Genomic DNA, 19085 nt, shown 5'->3' with positions numbered 1-19085 from the left:
TCGCTATTAATTTAACTTTGTTTTCTTCTTTATTTTATTAAGGCTGTGAAACCAAAGAGTGGAGTGTTTTGCTTTCTAATAACAGAGGCAAGGGAAACGACAGCACTCGAAATGCCTGACCACGAAAATACCTTCGTCTTAAAGGTAACGTTTTACTTATTTATCATACGGAATATCTAATATTTCTGATGTAGTGGGAGCATTTTCACAAGTTCCCAAAGAAGTATAATGTACCTATTACACAAAAACTACTGAACAATTTCTAAAATTATCCACTGGCTACATTTAAAATTCAGTGTACCTGATACGCTACGAAGTAGAAACTGGAACCACTTGGCTAAGGACAGCAGTCAGTCTAGAGCTTTTATGAATGCGGTGTTGAACCTCCGGGTTCTATACTGAGTTACAAGGGTTAATCATAAGTCTTGCAATATTCTGGTATACAACGTATCTGTATTTATTACTGTACAGTGAAAAAGGGTTAACGTTCAAAATATATTCTTTCGTGATGGACTGCAGCCACCTTCCTGACAGTTTCTCAGCTCCACATCAAAATCATTTTTTGGCCTTGGAGACAAAGAAGCCAATCACTGTTGTTTCCACCTCTTGGGTGGTGAAGCATCGTGATTTCAGGAAGAGCGTTATGGACCGAAATAGGTAGTAATCTGAAGGAGCGAGGTCAAGATTACAAGATTAGATCGTTGACATCAAGTTCCTGAATTTTTTATTGAGTTTTTCGAGCCGAACGTGGTTTTTCATTATCTTGTTGCAGCAGGGCGTGCTTTCGGTTTACCAATATAGTACCTAGGTATATTTTTAGTGTAGTCTAGCGTACATCCGTTCCAACTGTTCGGAATAGAAGACGGCATTGATCGTACAATCATTATAGTGTTTTCAAAACTAGAAACAAATTGACGTTTAGAGAAGCACGTGGTACACTGTTGCCACGTCGTGCGCATCCCGGTGAGTCATCAGCTGGAACTGGCTGTGTGTGTGCTTTTTTAAATCACTTCCACGCACAAAGAAACGAAAGACTAGAGTAGCTTCTTTCCTTCTGAAAACATGTGTTTACTAACGGCAACATTGGAATGTTAAGGTCTGGTGCCAAGGAAACCTTCCACGCACTGTTGCAGGCACGTAGCCAGGATTTCGTGAAGCAAGGGGGGGGGGGGAGTCCGTGACATGAAATACTGTGGTCATCACACCAGGGGCTCGATCATTCTAAACTATTTTACTGAAACATATATTGGTTCGTTTGGCCAGGATTTCGTAACAGGGAAGGAGGGGGGGCCTGATATGAAATGGAGGCCCAGGAGCTTGATCAATCTAAACTAGTTTGTTAGGACAATAAAATGAGGATATGTTGGCAAGTATTTTAATAACAAACTATGAAGAAATCTCGAGTAAAATAATAATAATAATAATAATATAAAAAACGCATTGAAGATTTTACAATATAACAAGATTTTACAATAGTCCTTCTTCAGTTTATTCAAATATAACAATTTTCCTTTCATTATGACCTCATCTATTATAAAAAGTACGTATTCACTATTTTAAAAACTACATACTCAATAATGTCTTGTAAACTATTTTACAATATGGGCGTTCTTTTCTCTGTTGAATCAAATGCTAACAGAACTTTCACTCCACATAGTTTTTTTGTTTTTATTATTCCGCCAACTACTGTCGATTCCAAATGACAGATTGAAGGAGCAGTAGAAAATTTTTCTTGAATTAACATCTTTGATACTGCAAAGGTGCGATGACGAAAAGTTATGATAAAAAATGTCCACGCCGTTACACAACGGCACTATGCTTTCGGAAGCTTGAAATCTCCCTGACTAGTAGCAGAAACTCTGAGAATTTCGCAACTTTTCTAGAAATTTCAAATTTCCTGACTCTTTCAGGATATATCGCTCACCTCGCCACCATGTATTGCAATACAAATCTCCTCATAAAAAAGAGTAACCAAAAGCTTCCTGTAGTTTTTTTTTATTTTTAACATTGATCATTCTTTTTCTCATTTCATTTTGTTTAATCCTTCTTTAATTTTTTCATTTCTGATCTCGAAGGGGGGTCCGGACCCGCCCCCCCTTGGCTACGTGCCTGACTGTTGCTAAAATGACATTTATGATTCGACCCTCGCTGAGTGATCGCAATAACTGTGTGACGTAGATTCCCTTCTTCAAAACAAATCTGTACGTCTTTTTGAGCTGTCAATTTGTTTCTAGTTTCGAAAGCACTTTAGGAACGAACTCAAAGTGAATTACCTCCCTGGTAGTTCCGTCGCACACAGCGGCCCTGTTCGACGACCCCTGGAAGTTGGCCTTTGGTCAGGATTTCGGCCACTGCTTTTGCAAGTTCGGATTTCGGAAAACTATCCACTTCGCATCGCATGTTACAACCTGTTTCAGGAAACGCACATCATGCAGATTTTGGAGCAGTTGACGGCACACATCCACTCTCCTCTAGAACTGAGCTAGGATCAACTCATGTGACACAATGTTGCAGCTGCTAATGGTTTCCTTGAGTTCTTAGGTGATGCACTGCAGAGAACTACATGCCAAGTTGGTTTGACAATCCTCGTGTGGTAGTGGATGGATTTTACTCAGTGACGTTTCTTCGGACCTCAGAGTCTTTTACTCTGGGGCGGCCGGACCTTGGCTGAACCTCAGCCTATATGAAGTTTCTGGAACCAATGATTAGTTCTCTGCTGTGGTTCACTGCACCTACCTCTTTCACATGATAGATGTTTTGGTTGATACCGCAGTGTTATGCCCAAATTCGTATTCATGCAGTAATTGTTCACGTATTAGACATTGTTGAGCTCTCATCGTCATTGCCAGTAAAAGCTGACTGAAGATAATGACGAAGTGGCGACCTCCATGTTAAAAAGTCCGCTTGTAACGCTATCTCTTGGGCTACTTTGACCTTGTACTTACGGATGATTAGGCGCATACACGCGCTTCCAGTTTGGGCTGTGGAAATATTCTAAGACTTATGGCTCACCTTTGTAGCTAGTTAGTATTTGATATGCTCTTTCAGCGAATATTCAAATAAATTACCAATTATCATTGTATTGCATATACTAGCTGAAATGCCTGTTCCTCATATAAGAAGATTAGGCTTGTGGAATATATATATATATATATATATATATATATATATATATACTTTGGCTAGCTCAGACCCCAGAGTTTGTTCAGTCTATGGCCTCGTACCTCTAATGTATCAGCCTTTGCATCAACAGTGAATTTCGTGCATTTGTTCTTCATATTTTCTGAATTTGCCCAGGTGGGGCTTCGCCCCCCACATCCCCGCCTTTGCTCGGCGTACAGCCTCGCGCCTCCTAAATCCACAATTCTATCGAATTCTTGGGATACAAAACTAAGATTTTTGTATCCCAAGAAAACACCCATTTAAATGAGGTGGGAATTTCTTCATTCCTACTTTAGACCCCTTAAAAACTAAAAATATTTACGTTTGGCAATTTTTCTATCGGTTAGTCCCGGAAGGCTACAATCATGCCAAATTTCATCATCCTAATCCTAACGGAAGTGTCTAAAACTTTTGGGGCGTAGAAGACGTCCCATATAAATAACATGGGAAAGATTTTTCAGTTCCCCATAAAACCACTCTAAAGTTGGAAATTTTTATTTTTACTGATTTTCTTAGGTAACGCTAACGAAAACGTACAAGCATTCCTAATTTCATTTTTTTATTCTAATTTCAAGTACCTAAAACATGAGATTATAGGTCTAAAAAATGATCCATTTAAATAACATGGTGAAATTCTTCATCCTCCCCCCCTCCTTTAGACCCCTTGAAAATTAAAAGTATTCACTTTTGGGAATTTTCCTGTCGGTTAGCCCCTGAAAGCTACAATCATGCCAAATTTCAGCTTTCCACGTCAACCGGAAGTACTCCTTTAATTTATGTCAGTACATGTATTTGTATATATAGTTAGGATATATATATATATATATATATGTGTTATTATGTTCCAGTGACATAGGTGATGAAAAACAAAGTTAATAATTGCTATACTCACGTGAATTCTATGTTCGCTCCGAGAAGGTAACATCAAAAGTGATCCAAGTACGAAATTAAAAAGAAAAACAAGTCCTATGACCTTCTTGACAGAATCAAGTACGCAAGTGGAATTTCCAAAAACAACCAAAACATTTCATGAACACTTTCTAAGTGTCTATTTTGACTAAAAAAAGAAAAACATATTTTCCTTTGGCGTACTTCAAAATAAATCACGAATTAGTATAAAAACTGGCAATTTTGAACGATTATCATCATTCGACGTTCATTCGACCAGTGCTCGTCTTCCGGACTGTTAGTGAACGCTTGAACCGCATCTTTTGGTGTCAACTGTCTTCTTAGGACCTTCCAGATGTCTTGATCAGAGCCGACGACCATGAGAGGACTCTATGGGTTGTGAGTATGCATTGTGCTTATAATTATTACATGATTTATCTCTGTAAAAGGAACTGCATGAACTCATGAATACGCACGAGAAATATCAAGGACTGACTTCTTGATAACCAAACTCCGACCACTTTGCTACTCGAGTCTCTGTTATAACTTTGTACATATCATTTGTATTGTTTCTTTTGTATTATCTGAGGTGATGGTTGTAATTACTCAATAAATGTACTCCTATATGGATGCTGTCTTGCACCTTAGCTGATGACTCATCTTCCATTATATTTTAATATCTCAAATCATATAAACATGACAATTAAGCATCATTTTAATATATATATATATATATATATATATATATATATATATATATATATATATATATATATATATAAAACCCCCTTTGTCTTCTTAGGATGTAAATTGATTTTTTTTTTATTTATTAGTTTAAAAAGTGGAACGGCGTTTCAAGAATAATGGTCCAGCCCTATATATAAATACCGTTGGTGAAGAGATCATTATAGGTACTCTGAATTTTTATGCAAAGTCTGACTCCAACGTTACAAGAAGAATATGTCTTAGAAATACAGATAGTGATCAATTTGTGACATTGGACCACCTTTCGCCCTCTGAATATCTCTGTTGCGACTTGGAATGGAGTCATAGAACTCACGAATGTTAGTAAATGAACAATACAAAATTCCACGTTTAGAGCATCTCTCAGTTCCGTGAGAGAGGATGGAGCCGAAATTTGCGCCAGAATCGTTTCTCCAAAGCGAACCACGTTCAACTCCAGGTACTGAATAGACCAGGAAATTGTTCAGCTTTATTCCGATGCATCTCAATGCACATCCGAACAACTTCAGCTGTGGGAATGAGCGTACTTTCATTCTGGAATGGAATTGTGGCGCCATTACCGGGAACCAGCATCTGGACGATAAGATGCATATGATCCCCTAAAATGGCTGCGTAATCACAGACAGTAACGTAACCGGTAAGTGTCAGCATAAGACCCACTGGAAGAAGAGGAAGAAAAAAGGATATTGTGGTCCATAACATCACAGAGCTGCCACCATGTTTGATTGGCGAATCATGATTCTTTGGGTGTTCACTACACATAAACACGGTCTGATTTGATAGTTTTTTATATATATATATATATATTTGTAGTTATTTTACAGCTATTAAATTATTAAAACCTAAAAATGTACAAAATTATATCTCTCGTATATTTCGTATTTGTTATATAATTTATCATTTTTCACAAAAGATCGCACTTTATGGCTCTGAAGGCCACAGGTTCCCCAGGCTGGCCTAGACACATACAACAGGAAGTTGGATAACGCAAGATAGAACAAAGATTCAGATGTATGACTTGGCTGGCCGTACGCATATTCAACGAAGAGTCTCCTGGGTGCGAGGAAATTGAATGGGACGGGGGAGGAAGGGAAGGAAAGACTAGAATGTCCCCCAAGTATGTTGTTTTTATTTTGTCATGGCCAGCATTTTAAATTGCTCGTCGAGCTCCTTCGTTAGTGTACGCGCATTTGGCGTGGGAGTCCCGGGTTCGATTCCCGGCGGGAGCTCATGTGGTTCGGATTCCACGTTAATCAGTAGGTCCACGTCTCATATAGTCTCGCTGCTGAAAGGGACGTTAACCTCAAAATCAATTCAACAACTTAAATTGCTCGTCACTAGTCTAAATATATAAGGAGAATTTTAAATTGGTGATTAGGATAGTTAGTTTGGTAAAACGATGACGATCGTCCTTAGGAAATTTTCTCAAACTATTTGCAAGATATCACAATATTGCGAGCGGTGATTATATTTAATGAGAAAAAGCGGAATGGCTATTACCATCCTAACCATCCTTCATTTTCTTTTAATCCTTTTTGAAATCTACCGCTGGCTGATGAAGGAAGTAGCATCTTCCGAAAGCGCTACCTATTTGCATGTAGAAGAATATTCTGCTACATATTTTTTGCAGTGAGTAATAACCTTTCCGCTTTTTCTCATATTTGCAAGGTGTCTAACTTTGAGCTACCACATTATGCAAAACGGGGCGATGTGATGTACTACACATAGCTTTCTATTTTCTTCGAACAATGGTCGATACTGGTATTATATGTAGATGAAATAGTTTATAATTGGTATTAATTTGTAATTTGTTTGTACACAGGCCGAAAACAATATGGAGTATGTGATAGAAGCGCACGATACAGATGACATGAGGTCATGGCTTGCCACGATTAAGTACTGTATGCGGACAAATCTTCCTACCAGTGATAGCCAGGATGGCAGGTAGGTATTGTTTCTTTCGTTATAACAGCATGACACTGTTTACTCTGCTAAAATAGTGGAATAACAATTAAAATAAAAGAGCTTACAGGAATCAGTGAATGTGTATATGTAAATCTTTTATTTTCTGCTGAATAAATGTTCACAGCAGTTTTTTTTTTTTTTTTTTTTTTTATTTAATAAAGTTCATGATTACCTTTGTTGTAGCGTATCAACGACTATTTTCTTGTTGAGTTGAAGTAATTTAAATACGGAATGAAATCTAGTAACCGTTTGGCACATTTTTTAACTGAATATGTGACTAGTTCCAATATTTATTTTGGGAGCTGCTACTGCTCTCATTCTGGGTCGCTCCAAGTTCGAAAATCAATCAATTTCCCATTGGTTGATAACTAATAGGAAATAAAACGTATTTTTTTTTTTTTTTTTTTTTTTTAAGAGGGCTAAAGCTTGTCTTTAGAGCCACAATTTTCTATCTCCAGCATCCCTTTTCATCTTCTTGTGTAGGAAAAATCAGGGTTGGCTGGTTTAAACCAAAAAGCGAAAAATGTTCGTAAAATCTTGATGGACACACATTTGTGGGTTATCACGTTTCACTCCCGTATATTATTCGTATTATATTCAGACCTAAATTCCCCATTCATTACTCAAAGAGATTATACTACAAAAGCAACTTTTTTTCTTGCATAAGTTTATGAATGTTTCTTATGTATTTTTTTTTATTGTTTATTATTATTATGCAGTCGCAATCAAAGAAAAATTCTAAATATTGTTTCCTTCTAATAATGTTTACTATTGAAAAAATACATCGAAATGCCGTACTTTTGGGGGGGGGGGTATACAAACCGCATGAAAGGCATTTATTGAAATCAGAAGTATCTTTACCTATTTATGTATAAACAGGTCAAAGTGGACTCAAATAATTCGTATCATTATTCACTTTTCGTACTGATACGCCAATTAAGTCGTTGTATTTCTTTAACTTGGACTAATAAAAGTCGTAGTGAACTAACTTGGACTAAATTAGTTCTTCTGTACTCTGCAGTATTTTGAAATTGTCCATACGTAAATCTGTATAATGGTTTCACTTGTTCAACTACTTATCTTTTTATCCTTCTGAAATGACTCTTGACAATTATATTAACAAGTATGTAAAGATCAGTACAACATATTTTTATCAGGAGTCCTTCGTGAGTGAGTCGGCAGACGTATCGCAGTTGTGGCCAATTAGTCCCGATTTCGAGGCCAAATGAAGGGAAATTTCCCTCGGATGTAAGGCGAGAAGCGGTTGGATTCCGCTTTAAGCGTTACGTAACCCCTTTCCTACATAACCCGGTAGTTGCATAATAACACCAAGGCAAAACAAACTTATTTCTGTCCATATCTGATATAAATACATAGAGCAAATTATTAAAAAAAAAAAAAAAAAAAAAAAACGGTTTAAACCAAAAAAAAACGGGTTTAAACAAAAAAAACTGTTTTTTTGGTTTTTTCAATAAAAAACATGGTTTTTGCCAACCCTGGAAAAAATACATCTCATTGACTTTTTTTTTTTTTTTTGGTAGAATGTTCTCGGGCGTTCTCTCTCCTCTTCCAAGGTCTTTCCTTCGAAAATGTATTGGAAAAAAGCATCATGTCTTACTAGGTGCTGAATTGGCTTACTCTATCAAATTCTTTTTACATCAACATATCATCATTTATTTATTAACAAGTTACAATACATTGATCAAAAAACAATTCTATCTATTTTGTTTCGTTTATGTAAATTTTGGAATTTTTTCCTTCAACCTATGTGAGTGGTAGGTTGTTGGCTTTACATTTTATTTAACACGTGATTTACATTTTATTTAATACTAATTATCGATAAATATAAGTTCAGCGTGTTAATTTGAGTTGAGTTGAATTTCAGTTTAGCGTCCCTTTCAGCAGCGAGGCTGTGTGAGACGTGGACCGACTGATTAACGTGGAATCCGAACCACATGAGTTCCCGCCGGGAATCGAACCCGGGTCTCCCGCGCCAAAGGCGCGCACGCTAACCGCTTAGCCACGGAGGAGCTCGCGTGTTAATTTGTTTTCATACTTGGGGCGGTATTTAATGTCAGTTATATGTAATAAATATGTGAGTTCAACGAACGAATTCATTGATTTTCGTGGTTGGAGCGACTGAAGATGGAGAGCAGCAGCGAATGAACTCACTGAGATCAACACATTGACACTGTGAGATTAGTCATATCATTTAACTACTGCAGAGGTTAATCGTATTTATTCACGAAGTCTCTATCTCTGCTTGCTTCGCTAGTTCTAACGAAGGTTTGTAAATCTGTCCTTTTAAACTGTTCACACTTTCTACGCAATTATGTGTAATAAGAAAATAAATAGACTTCACGTTATCTTTCTTCATTCTACCTGAACTTTTTTTGAGTTGGACTACGAATTTTTCAGCCAACCCGCGTAGATCTTAACTCCAGAAAACTAAAGCTGGAAGTAAGTGAAGAAAAGCAAAGATAAGTAATAAAAGATAAACTAAAAATTTCGTTATTTTCCCAAGAAAAACTTATTTTATGGGAAAATCCTCCAATCCAAGATTTATATCTCTAAAATTGAATGAATAATGTATGTTTATAGTTGTAGTTGCTTATTACTTTATAGAAGTTGAATATTGAATATATAGTTCGTGTAGTTAGCGAAATTGTTATAAAGTTATAGGTGTGAGGAAATGGTTAGGATAACAAAGTAAAAAAGTAGTAATACACAGTTTTCGTCAACGATAAAAAAATATGAGAATTGAAAAAAAAATATATTAAAAAAAAAAAAAGATGGTTCGTTATCTAAAAAACATGGTTTTTGCCAACCCTGGAAAAAATACATCTCATTGACTTTTTTTTTTTTTTTTTTTGTAGAATGTTCTCGGGCGTTCTCTCTCCTCTTCCAAGGTCTTTCCTTCGAAAATGTATTGGAAAAAAGCATCATGTCTTACTAGGTGCTGAATTGGCTTACTCTATCAAATTCTTTTTACATCAACATATCATCATTTATTTATTAACAAGTTACAATACATTGATCAAAAAACAATTCTATCTATTTTGTTTCGTTTATGTAAATTTTGGAATTTTTTCCTTCAACCTATGTGAGTGGTAGGTTGTTGGCTTTACATTTTATTTAACACGTGATTTACATTTTATTTAATACTAATTATCGATAAATATAAGTTCAGCGTGTTAATTTGAGTTGAGTTGAATTTCAGTTTAGCGTCCCTTTCAGCAGCGAGGCTGTGTGAGACGTGGACCGACTGATTAACGTGGAATCCGAACCACATGAGTTCCCGCCGGGAATCGAACCCGGGTCTCCCGCGCCAAAGGCGCGCACGCTAACCGCTTAGCCACGGAGGAGCTCGCGTGTTAATTTGTTTTCATACTTGGGGCGGTATTTAATGTCAGTTATATGTAATAAATATGAGTTCAACGAACGAATTCATTGATTTTCGTGGTTGGAGCGACTGAAGATGGAGAGCAGCAGCGAATGAACTCACTGAGATCAACACATTGACACTGTGAGATTAGTCATATCATTTAACTACTGCAGAGGTTAATCGTATTTATTCACGAAGTCTCTATCTCTGCTTGCTTCGCTAGTTCTAACGAAGGTTTGTAAATCTGTCCTTTTAAACTGTTCACACTTTCTACGCAATTATGTGTAATAAGAAAATAAATAGACTTCACGTTATCTTTCTTCATTCTACCTGAACTTTTTTTGAGTTGGACTACGAATTTTTCAGCCAACCCGCGTAGATCTTAACTCCAGAAAACTAAAGCTGGAAGTAAGTGAAGAAAAGCAAAGATAAGTAATAAAAGATAAACTAAAAATTTCGTTATTTTCCCAAGAAAAACTTATTTTATGGGAAAATCCTCCAATCCAAGATTTATATCTCTAAAATTGAATGAATAATGTATGTTTATAGTTGTAGTTGCTTATTACTTTATAGAAGTTGAATATTGAATATATAGTTCGTGTAGTTAGCGAAATTGTTATAAAGTTATAGGTGTGAGGAAATGGTTAGGATAACAAAGTAAAAAAGTAGTAATACACAGTTTTCGTCAACGATAAAAAAATATGAGAATTGAAAAAAAATATATTAAAAAAAAAAAAAAAAAAAAGATGGTTCGTTATCTCACGATTCACCAACAGCTTGAAACTCATTTAACAATAGTTGGTTTTAAATCCAGCTTGGATATAAGCTCTTGGTTTCCCCAAATCCAGAAATCATCAGATTTAATAGTTAGTTTATTTACCGGGGCATGTGTGAATGTGGCTAAAGTGAAAAGAAGGTCTATGATAAAAGAGCATGTATGTGATGCTAGGAACGATAGACCCCTTTCAGGTTTATCAAAATATTTACAGAAATAGTACTGCAGTATTGATAGTACTGCATAAATAGAAAATTAACGTTGAAAGAGAGACTTACGAATTTTCGTTTATACACAAAAGTCCAACTAAGCAAACCAGACTTACCCAAACTGACTCGTACAGTACTTTATATTTATATCCAAGGCAGATTCAGTGAATAGTTTCACCTCTCATCTGAAATTTGTTTGTCAGTATCATCATTTCAGTTGTAGATTAAGGATACGAATCTGAATGTGTGAATAATTAGTTCTAAATTACAGTTGAGAATATTTTCGACTCCAGTGCTCTAACTGTTAATAGCACACTAAGCTGATGATATAATTAATTACACTAAATCTTCAACAATGTATGTATTATTTAGAAAATCTTTAAAAGATACGAGAAGAAAAAAATCTTCTTAATTCAGCAACATGCATCAAATTCGTAAGTTTAACATAGGTCTACCCTCTTTTGGGACAGTCCATGAAGGTCTAAGGACTGTGTATAGAGGTGAAAAGGTCACACTTCGATGACTTTGCCACTCATGGAGGTAATATGAATAGCACCATACTGACCTCCTTTACTTCTGAGGAACCAATTTTGAAAGCTGCATTGGACTGGCAGTAGAACGAGAAAAAATTCCCGCCCCATCGAGGATTGAACCCGGGCTGCTCAGTTGCAAGTAGACCCTTACTGACTACGCTATCTCTGTTCTCAGTTGATTACTGCCAGTCCAAGTTAAGTGCGTCGTTATTGTTTCTGGCTAGGCGTTATGTAGATCTGGACAAATTTTATTTCTTTCCCTTATCTCTACCCTTCTTGTCAAATTGATTATGTTCCACGTCTTGAAATGAAATATCAGGATTGTAGTGTCATTAATTTCTTTTTTAGACGAATATCAGGTGATACTTTTTATTTGTATAATTGCTAAAAAAATTTCTGTTATAGGAGTCTTCTAGGAGGCGAAGGTGATGTTAGAATTCGTGACGGAAGAGTGAAACCAGATGGAGTCATTGTTCCCGGTGAAAGCTTAGAACATCCTCCAGAATTGCCTCCGAGATTAGCAGGTGGACGTGGTGGGTCAGATACGCCGGGCTTGAGGCTTTCCAGTAACAGCAACTTTGAACTTTGCACCTCTCGCTCAGATATAGAACAGTGTAAGTACTACACTGGACACCAATGAATAAGTCACTAGTCGTTGATCATAATGTAAATTGAGTATATAGGGGTTTTGTCTTCACGCATTCTGCGCATATGTCTAAAATTATGAGGAAAGAATTGTTAATTTCAAGTGCAATTTTTCATTAAGAACTAGGTCAAGAAATTTAACGTACTTTTTCTTCTTTCTTTTCTTATTTTTTTTTTTATTTTTTTATTTATTTATTTATTTTTTCATTCATCAACTCAAAGTTTAATTTGGACACTATCGATAGTAACATCATAGCGAACAATTGTATTAGTAGTGAGGGTGCTCACTTTATTGTTCTCTTTTGGGGCAATCTAAATGAAATCGACCAATGATGGTTGCTGACAAAATTTAGTTTTTTCTCAATTTTTTACCTAAGTTTGTACCACATTCAGGGAGTTGAAAACGGGTGTTCATTTATTTTTTAGCCGCGCGGGTTTGTTTGTAGCAGCCATTTTGTACAGGTAACTGAGCGTATTTTGCACTTTTCAGAGGACTCCGTTAAACGCTGTAACTTTTTAGGTTTTAAAGATTATGAGTGCAAACCAAAATCGTATGAAAGTTAATGGAATGGACAACATTCTGTGTTCTGTGCACATTGGGACGCACTTTAGAACGTCGAAAGAAAAAGCTCTTAACATTGAGGTTGGAACCCTAGAAATGGCCATTTTGGAATATACATTTTGAAACGAAATAAATGAGACTGACCTTCAACTTTTATCTACATAACAGACAACGTCCCAAACAAGTTTCAGATCTGAAAACCATATACTTGATTTTTTTGGAAATTTTTAAACATTGCAAAATTTCGAAAATCGTGTATTTTTACCATCAAATATCTCAGGAAGAACAGAAGTGAAAAATCTCAAATTTGCACAAAATAAACGATAGTTGTTTAGTAACAAGTGAGTGAAATTTCATCACTGAAACTTGAGTAGTTTCTGAGTTATAAGTTTTTTCTTCACTGAGACGTAATATCATGAAGCGCCGTGAACCGTGGATATAAACTTCGTAGCAAAAGTCAAAATACACGACAGAAATGTTTAATGGGTAAAATTGCATAATTTACGAATCATATCTTGTACAAAAAGCGAAACTTCTGTATTATTTCTTTTCTGCCTATAGCGCTGCTGTTAAGACATCAGTGAGGTAAACAGTTGACTAATTTGTGTACAGAGTTTGGCACTGATATTGAAAGTACGACCTGTATGAGCTCTATGGGTGTGAGTTTCCGGAGAACCCTTAGTGATCGGCACTCACACTTTGTCATTGGTAGATAGTTTAAAAGAGGTTCTTGGGTCATGGGGATGGAAAAAGTGAACAAAAATATCGTTATTTTCCTGACTTATGTCTTTAATTTTCCCACTCCACCATTTCTCGTCGTAAATACAGGCTACGGTATCATTAGGTGCAAATTACAACATGCTATGTTCTGGAAGTACTGACATACTGCAGTCAGTAAATTCATCTGATTGAGTATTCATAACATCTGATTTGTGTTTGCGTAAGAGGTACAAATCTATGATATGATCTGGCATTGCTAATTCTTTTACAAATAGCAAATCTCGAATTTCTTGCTGTTTAACTGCACTTCTTCTAATGAAACATAGATAAATTATATGCCTGAGATAATATCAACACAAAACCTACACATCTGTTCAGTTGTTAAAATCGCGAATTTCACATCATTGCAACAGCTTATATCTCAGAAACTACTCAAGTCTCAGTGATACAATTTTAGTCACTTGTTACTGAACAACTATCGTTTATATTGTGCAAATTTTAGATTTTTTCACTTCTGTCCTTCCTGAGATATTTGATGGTGAAAATACACGGTTTTCGAAATTTTAAATTTTGCAATGTTTAAAAATTTCCAAAAAATCAAGTATATGGTTTTCAGATTTGAAACTTGTTGGGGACGTTGTCTGTTATGTAGACAAAAGTTGAAGGTCAGTCTCATTTATTTCGTTTCAAAATGTATATTCCAAAATGGCCATTTCTAGGGTTCCAACCTCAATGTTAAGAGCTTTTTCTTTCGACGTTCTGCAGTACGTCCCAATGTGCACAGAACACAGAATGTTGTCTATTCCATTAACTTTCATACGATTTTGGTTTGAACTCATAATCTTTAAAACCTAAAAAGTTACAGCGTTTAACGGAATCCTCTGAAAAGTTCAAAATACGCTCAGGCGCCTATACAAAATGGCCGCTACAAACAAACCTGCGCGGCTAAAAAATAAATGAATACCCGTTTTCAACTCCCTGAATATAGTACAATCTTAGGTAAAAAATTAAAAAAAAAAAAATGTCAGCAACCTTTGACCTGGAAATTGGTCTATTTCATTTGGATTGCCCCTTTTCTCGTTTCTGTCACAAGTCAGGAGTTCTGCCTACCGACGTATAGCTTCATTGTGCTGATCTGAGAAGGAGAAAATTTATTTTATTTTGAATGTAATTTTTTGTTTCTGTCAGTTTGTAAAAATGATTGTTTTTTGGTTAGTACCTTTAATACATTGACATTGGTCGATTTCCTCACAAAATTCCTTTGCGCGCTTCATTGTAAATTGCTGCCAGTGGAAAATGACTTCACAGTTATATCTAGAATGTCGTTTATTAAACTTTGTACTAATATTAGTATTTTTTTTTTTTTTTCTTTTCAGTGGTAGAACCAGAACCAGATATTTCTCTTTCGTTACGGGAGTATCCTTGGTTTCATGGGACATTACCTCGCTCTGAAGCAGCTCAACTAGTTCTTCATGATGGGTTTAATGGCCACGGAGTGTTCCTTGTGCGACAGAGTGAAACACGGAAAGGGGAGTTTGTCCTAACGTTCAATTTTCAAGGAAGAGCCAAGGCAAGACACGTACTTTATTTGCCCCTTGTGAGATTTAATGACGATTCGTATAGTGTGGATTTGATATATATATTAATATATATAATGACTTCATACATCTTGAACCACCCGACCGATCTCGACTAAATTTTCAACATAGATGAGATTCGGGCCTGGGATAGCTTTTATCATTTCACTTTGACGGTACAACGGTTGGGGAGGATACATAAAAATAAATAAAACTTAATTACTTTTGAAGCACGAGACTGATCTCGATCAGATTTGCCACATAGGTGAGGTTCTGGCCTGGGATGGTTTTTATCATTTCACTTTGACGGTGCAACGTAGGGAGGGGGGGGATATTTAGAAATGATCGAAAATGTCCGATATTATTGTCGAATCCATTGTTTTCGGGATAACAGAGATGAACGGTGAACTTTCGATGCCGTTTAAATTCAAATTCAGCCCCTCTACTTGGGGGGAGGAGGATATATATAAATAAAACTTATATAGGGTGTTCAGAAAGTAACTATGCAGTTGACCTGGATCACAATGATGTCACACAAGACATTAGTCTTCAGTCAAACCGGACCTGTGAACAAATACAAATATGGTTCAAATATGTTAAACAATGGAAAATATTGTATTACTAATTGACAATCATATCAATCATCACTTAGCACACCACAACATGGCACTGCATAGTTACTTTAGTTACTTTCCGAACACCCGGTACATCGAAAGTTCTCATACGAGAGGTGACTGAAAAGTTTTGAGCTTTGATGAAATTATAAGAAGTACAGATTTGGTAATACCGTTATTTTTCAACATAATCCCCTTGGACAGCAACACACTTGCTCCAACGGTGCTGTAGTGCTCTTATCTCGGTAGAAAAAAATCCTTAAGTTGTGACCACAGAAACTCTTCCACGGTTGTCATGATGTCATTATCGCTCTGCTAGAGCCCTTTTTAGATTAGGGAACAAGTGGAAGTCTGAGGGGCCAGATCTGGGGAATAGGGTGGATGAGGAACGAGTTCAAAGCCCCATTCGTGAATAGTAGCTATGACAACTGCTGATGTGTGGCCGGGAGCATTGTCATGATGGTAGAGAATGCCTTTAAACATCATTTGTGGCTTTTTTTCTTGAATTTTCATCCGAAGTTTTTTTTTTTCAAAAGCTCACTATAATATTGTCCTGTGATGGTATGACCCCTTTGGAGGTAATCAATGAATATCACACCTTGGGAATCCCAAAAGACAGAAGTCATCACTTTGCCAGCGGAGGGGATCACCTTTACCTTCTCTGGGGTAGGGGTGCTTCCATTGTTTGGATTGTTGTTTTGTTTCTGACTGGTAATGGTGTACCCAACACTCGTTCATAGTGATGAATCGACAGAGAAAATCATCCACATCACGTTCTACAAGTTTCAAATTGTCCACTGATAGGAGGCACCGAGTGTGTTTTTGTTCGGGAGTCAGAAGACGTGGGACTCATCGAGCAAAAACTTTTGATAAACCAAGCTCATTCTTCAGAATATGATCTACTCGCTCCTGTGATATTTCCAGCCTGTCTGCTATCTGTCGAGTTGACAATCGGCGATCTTCCATGATCATATCAAGTACCAGGCCAATGTTTTCTGTGGTGGTGGCACTTGATAGTCTCCCAGATCTTCAACACTCTGCCTACCATGCTTGAATTCCTGCACCCATCTTTTGATGGTGGCATATGAAGGGACAGATTCACCTACGGTATTGACCATATCCTGGTGGATCTCAGACACTGACATTCCTTTTAATTGCAGATACTTGATGACTGACCTGTACTCGATTTTTTCCATTTTCCCAACCTCTGCGATTTTACTTACTTCAAGAGTCTGTAAAAGACAAAAGAAATTATTTAGAACCAAGAGTTGGTACACATTAATATCAAAGGGTGTACTGTTCTAATATATATAATTATTCTATTCTAGATTCTCATTTTCTATGTTATTCTCAAAACTGCAGTCACTCCTCGTATATAAAAATGATCGAAAATGACTGATGTTAGTATCGAATCCATAGTTTTCGTGGTTGCTGAGACGAACGCGGCACTTCCAATGCCATTTAAATCCAAATTCACCCTTTTACATCCAAAATAAAACGTATGCTCCCTGTGCGAGTCACGATTTTAAAACTAAATGGCTACCTTGTTCTTGAAAAACTCACAAAAAATGTATAAATATTAATCTACAAACATAAAAAATATATATGACTTAAAATATTTCCTGGGTACTTGACACATTGTAAGTAAACTGTACTTGAGATTACGTAGAATAAGTTGTGTCAGACTATCGGTCAGTGTAATGTTTCGCAGATTAGTGTGACAATTAGAACTACAATAAAGCAAGGGGACACGGTTGTTCAGTGGTAGATTGCTTACCTGTGGTGTCTGCGGTCCCTGGTTTGATCTCCGGCCTACTAAGTTTGTGGTGGACAATACAGTTTCCGTGGGTTTTCTCGGGGTACTCCCACATTTTCATTCCATTAATTTTTCCATCATCATTGACTTGCCTTAATCATCTGTCTCTCTTAGTCTAAAAGGCATAATCGTGGAACGTTAAACTGAAATATGTCATTTCATTTATTTCATAGAGTAAAGGATCAAAGTAGAGATACCAAGGATCAAAATTTCCAGCTTACTCAAGCACATAAATAAAAATGGGGCCGCGGTGGCTCAGTGGTAGAGCGTTCACCTCTGGTGCTTGGGGTTCCGGGTTCGATCCCAGCCCCCGCCAAGTGAACTTTGTGGTGGACAAACACCGTGTGCGTGGGTTTTCTCGGGGTTCTCCCGTTTCCTCCCACTTTCTTCATTCCACCATTTCATTCATTTCTCATAATCACCGTCTCCTTTAGCCTAACCGGCATAACGTGGGACGTAAAACTCAAAGATTTCATTTCAAGCACATAAATATGTTCAGAAAGTATTAGGTAAACCAAAATTAGTTAAAAACCATTTTAAAAATTCAAAGAAGTAGTTGAGAGTCAATATTGTATCAGAACTGAAAACCCAGCGTTGTGCTTAGATGAAGTGAACTTAGGTAAGAAGTGGGCTTGTTTCGTCAATAGTTCCATTCAAAAATTTGGGTCTCATGGATGTGAATTCTACGTAGTATCTTTATTTGCCGTTTATGCTCAGAGACACCATTCAGAAGCAACTGTTCGTTGGGTTTTGCGAGATTTATTCTGCGCTTTTAGTGAATCTTGATTGACTGATTGATTATTATTGACGTCTTTTGTCAGCAGCTTAGTTACATAGAACGAGACGTACAGTTAGGATTAAGATTAGAAATTAGATTTCTAAATGTTAGAGTTAAAATTATATATTTTAAGTTGTTTAGTTTTTTTTATTTCTGTTAGATTAGGTCTTATTTCACTACATCTGTTCACATACTATTCTATTCACATACTAAACTCTTTAAGATAGTTCTTCAAAATTTCAACACATAACATACTAACAATACTTAAACCATTATACTTATAAATTTCCGTTACTCTTTATTATTTTCGGGGACGCGGTGGCTCAGTGGTAGAGCGTTTACCTCCGGTGCGTGGGGTCCCTGGTTCTATCCCAGCTCGCGCCGCGTGGACTTTGTGGTGGACAAACACCGTGTTCGTGGGTTTTCTCGGGGTTCTCCCGTTTCCTTCCACTTTCTTAATTCCACCATGAGACGTAAAACTCAAAGATTTTATTTTTTTTTTCTTTATTATTTTCACAATTGGCTCACTTGAAATTCTCTCATAACATCATACTTCACAATTATCAACATTTCTCAATTTAAAGTCACTAGATCCGATCCTACGTCAAACTAAACTTTACTCTATTTTACTAATCAACAACTAAAACTGTCCCTAGCAACATAAACATCTTTTTTCTTCTTTCTTTTCTTCTGTAGCTAGTGCCTTATTATT

The 19085-nt window shown here is 36.5% G+C and overlaps 1 protein-coding gene across 2 annotated transcripts in view; it reads left to right on the top strand.

Moving 5' to 3' along the window:
* Positions 1-19085, top strand: part of Lnk (SH2B adapter-like protein Lnk) — a 41139-nt gene that overhangs the window by 6964 nt on the left and 15090 nt on the right. For both annotated transcript variants that reach the window (XM_081768271.1, XM_081768273.1), the window contains exons 2-5: positions 43-144; positions 6617-6738; positions 12067-12275; positions 14965-15158. In XM_081768271.1, the coding sequence (XP_081624397.1) occupies positions 43-144; positions 6617-6738; positions 12067-12275; positions 14965-15158 (627 nt within the window). The remainder of the gene's footprint in view (positions 1-42; positions 145-6616; positions 6739-12066; positions 12276-14964; positions 15159-19085) is intronic.

This window comes from Thermobia domestica, chromosome 8 (genome assembly GCF_964235325.1).
Source record: "Thermobia domestica chromosome 8, izTheDome1.hap1.1, whole genome shotgun sequence".
Classification (NCBI taxonomy): Eukaryota; Metazoa; Arthropoda; class Insecta; order Zygentoma; family Lepismatidae; genus Thermobia; species Thermobia domestica.
The sequence above is the reverse complement of the archived record's forward strand: the minus strand, read 5'-3'. Positions and strand labels throughout refer to the sequence as shown.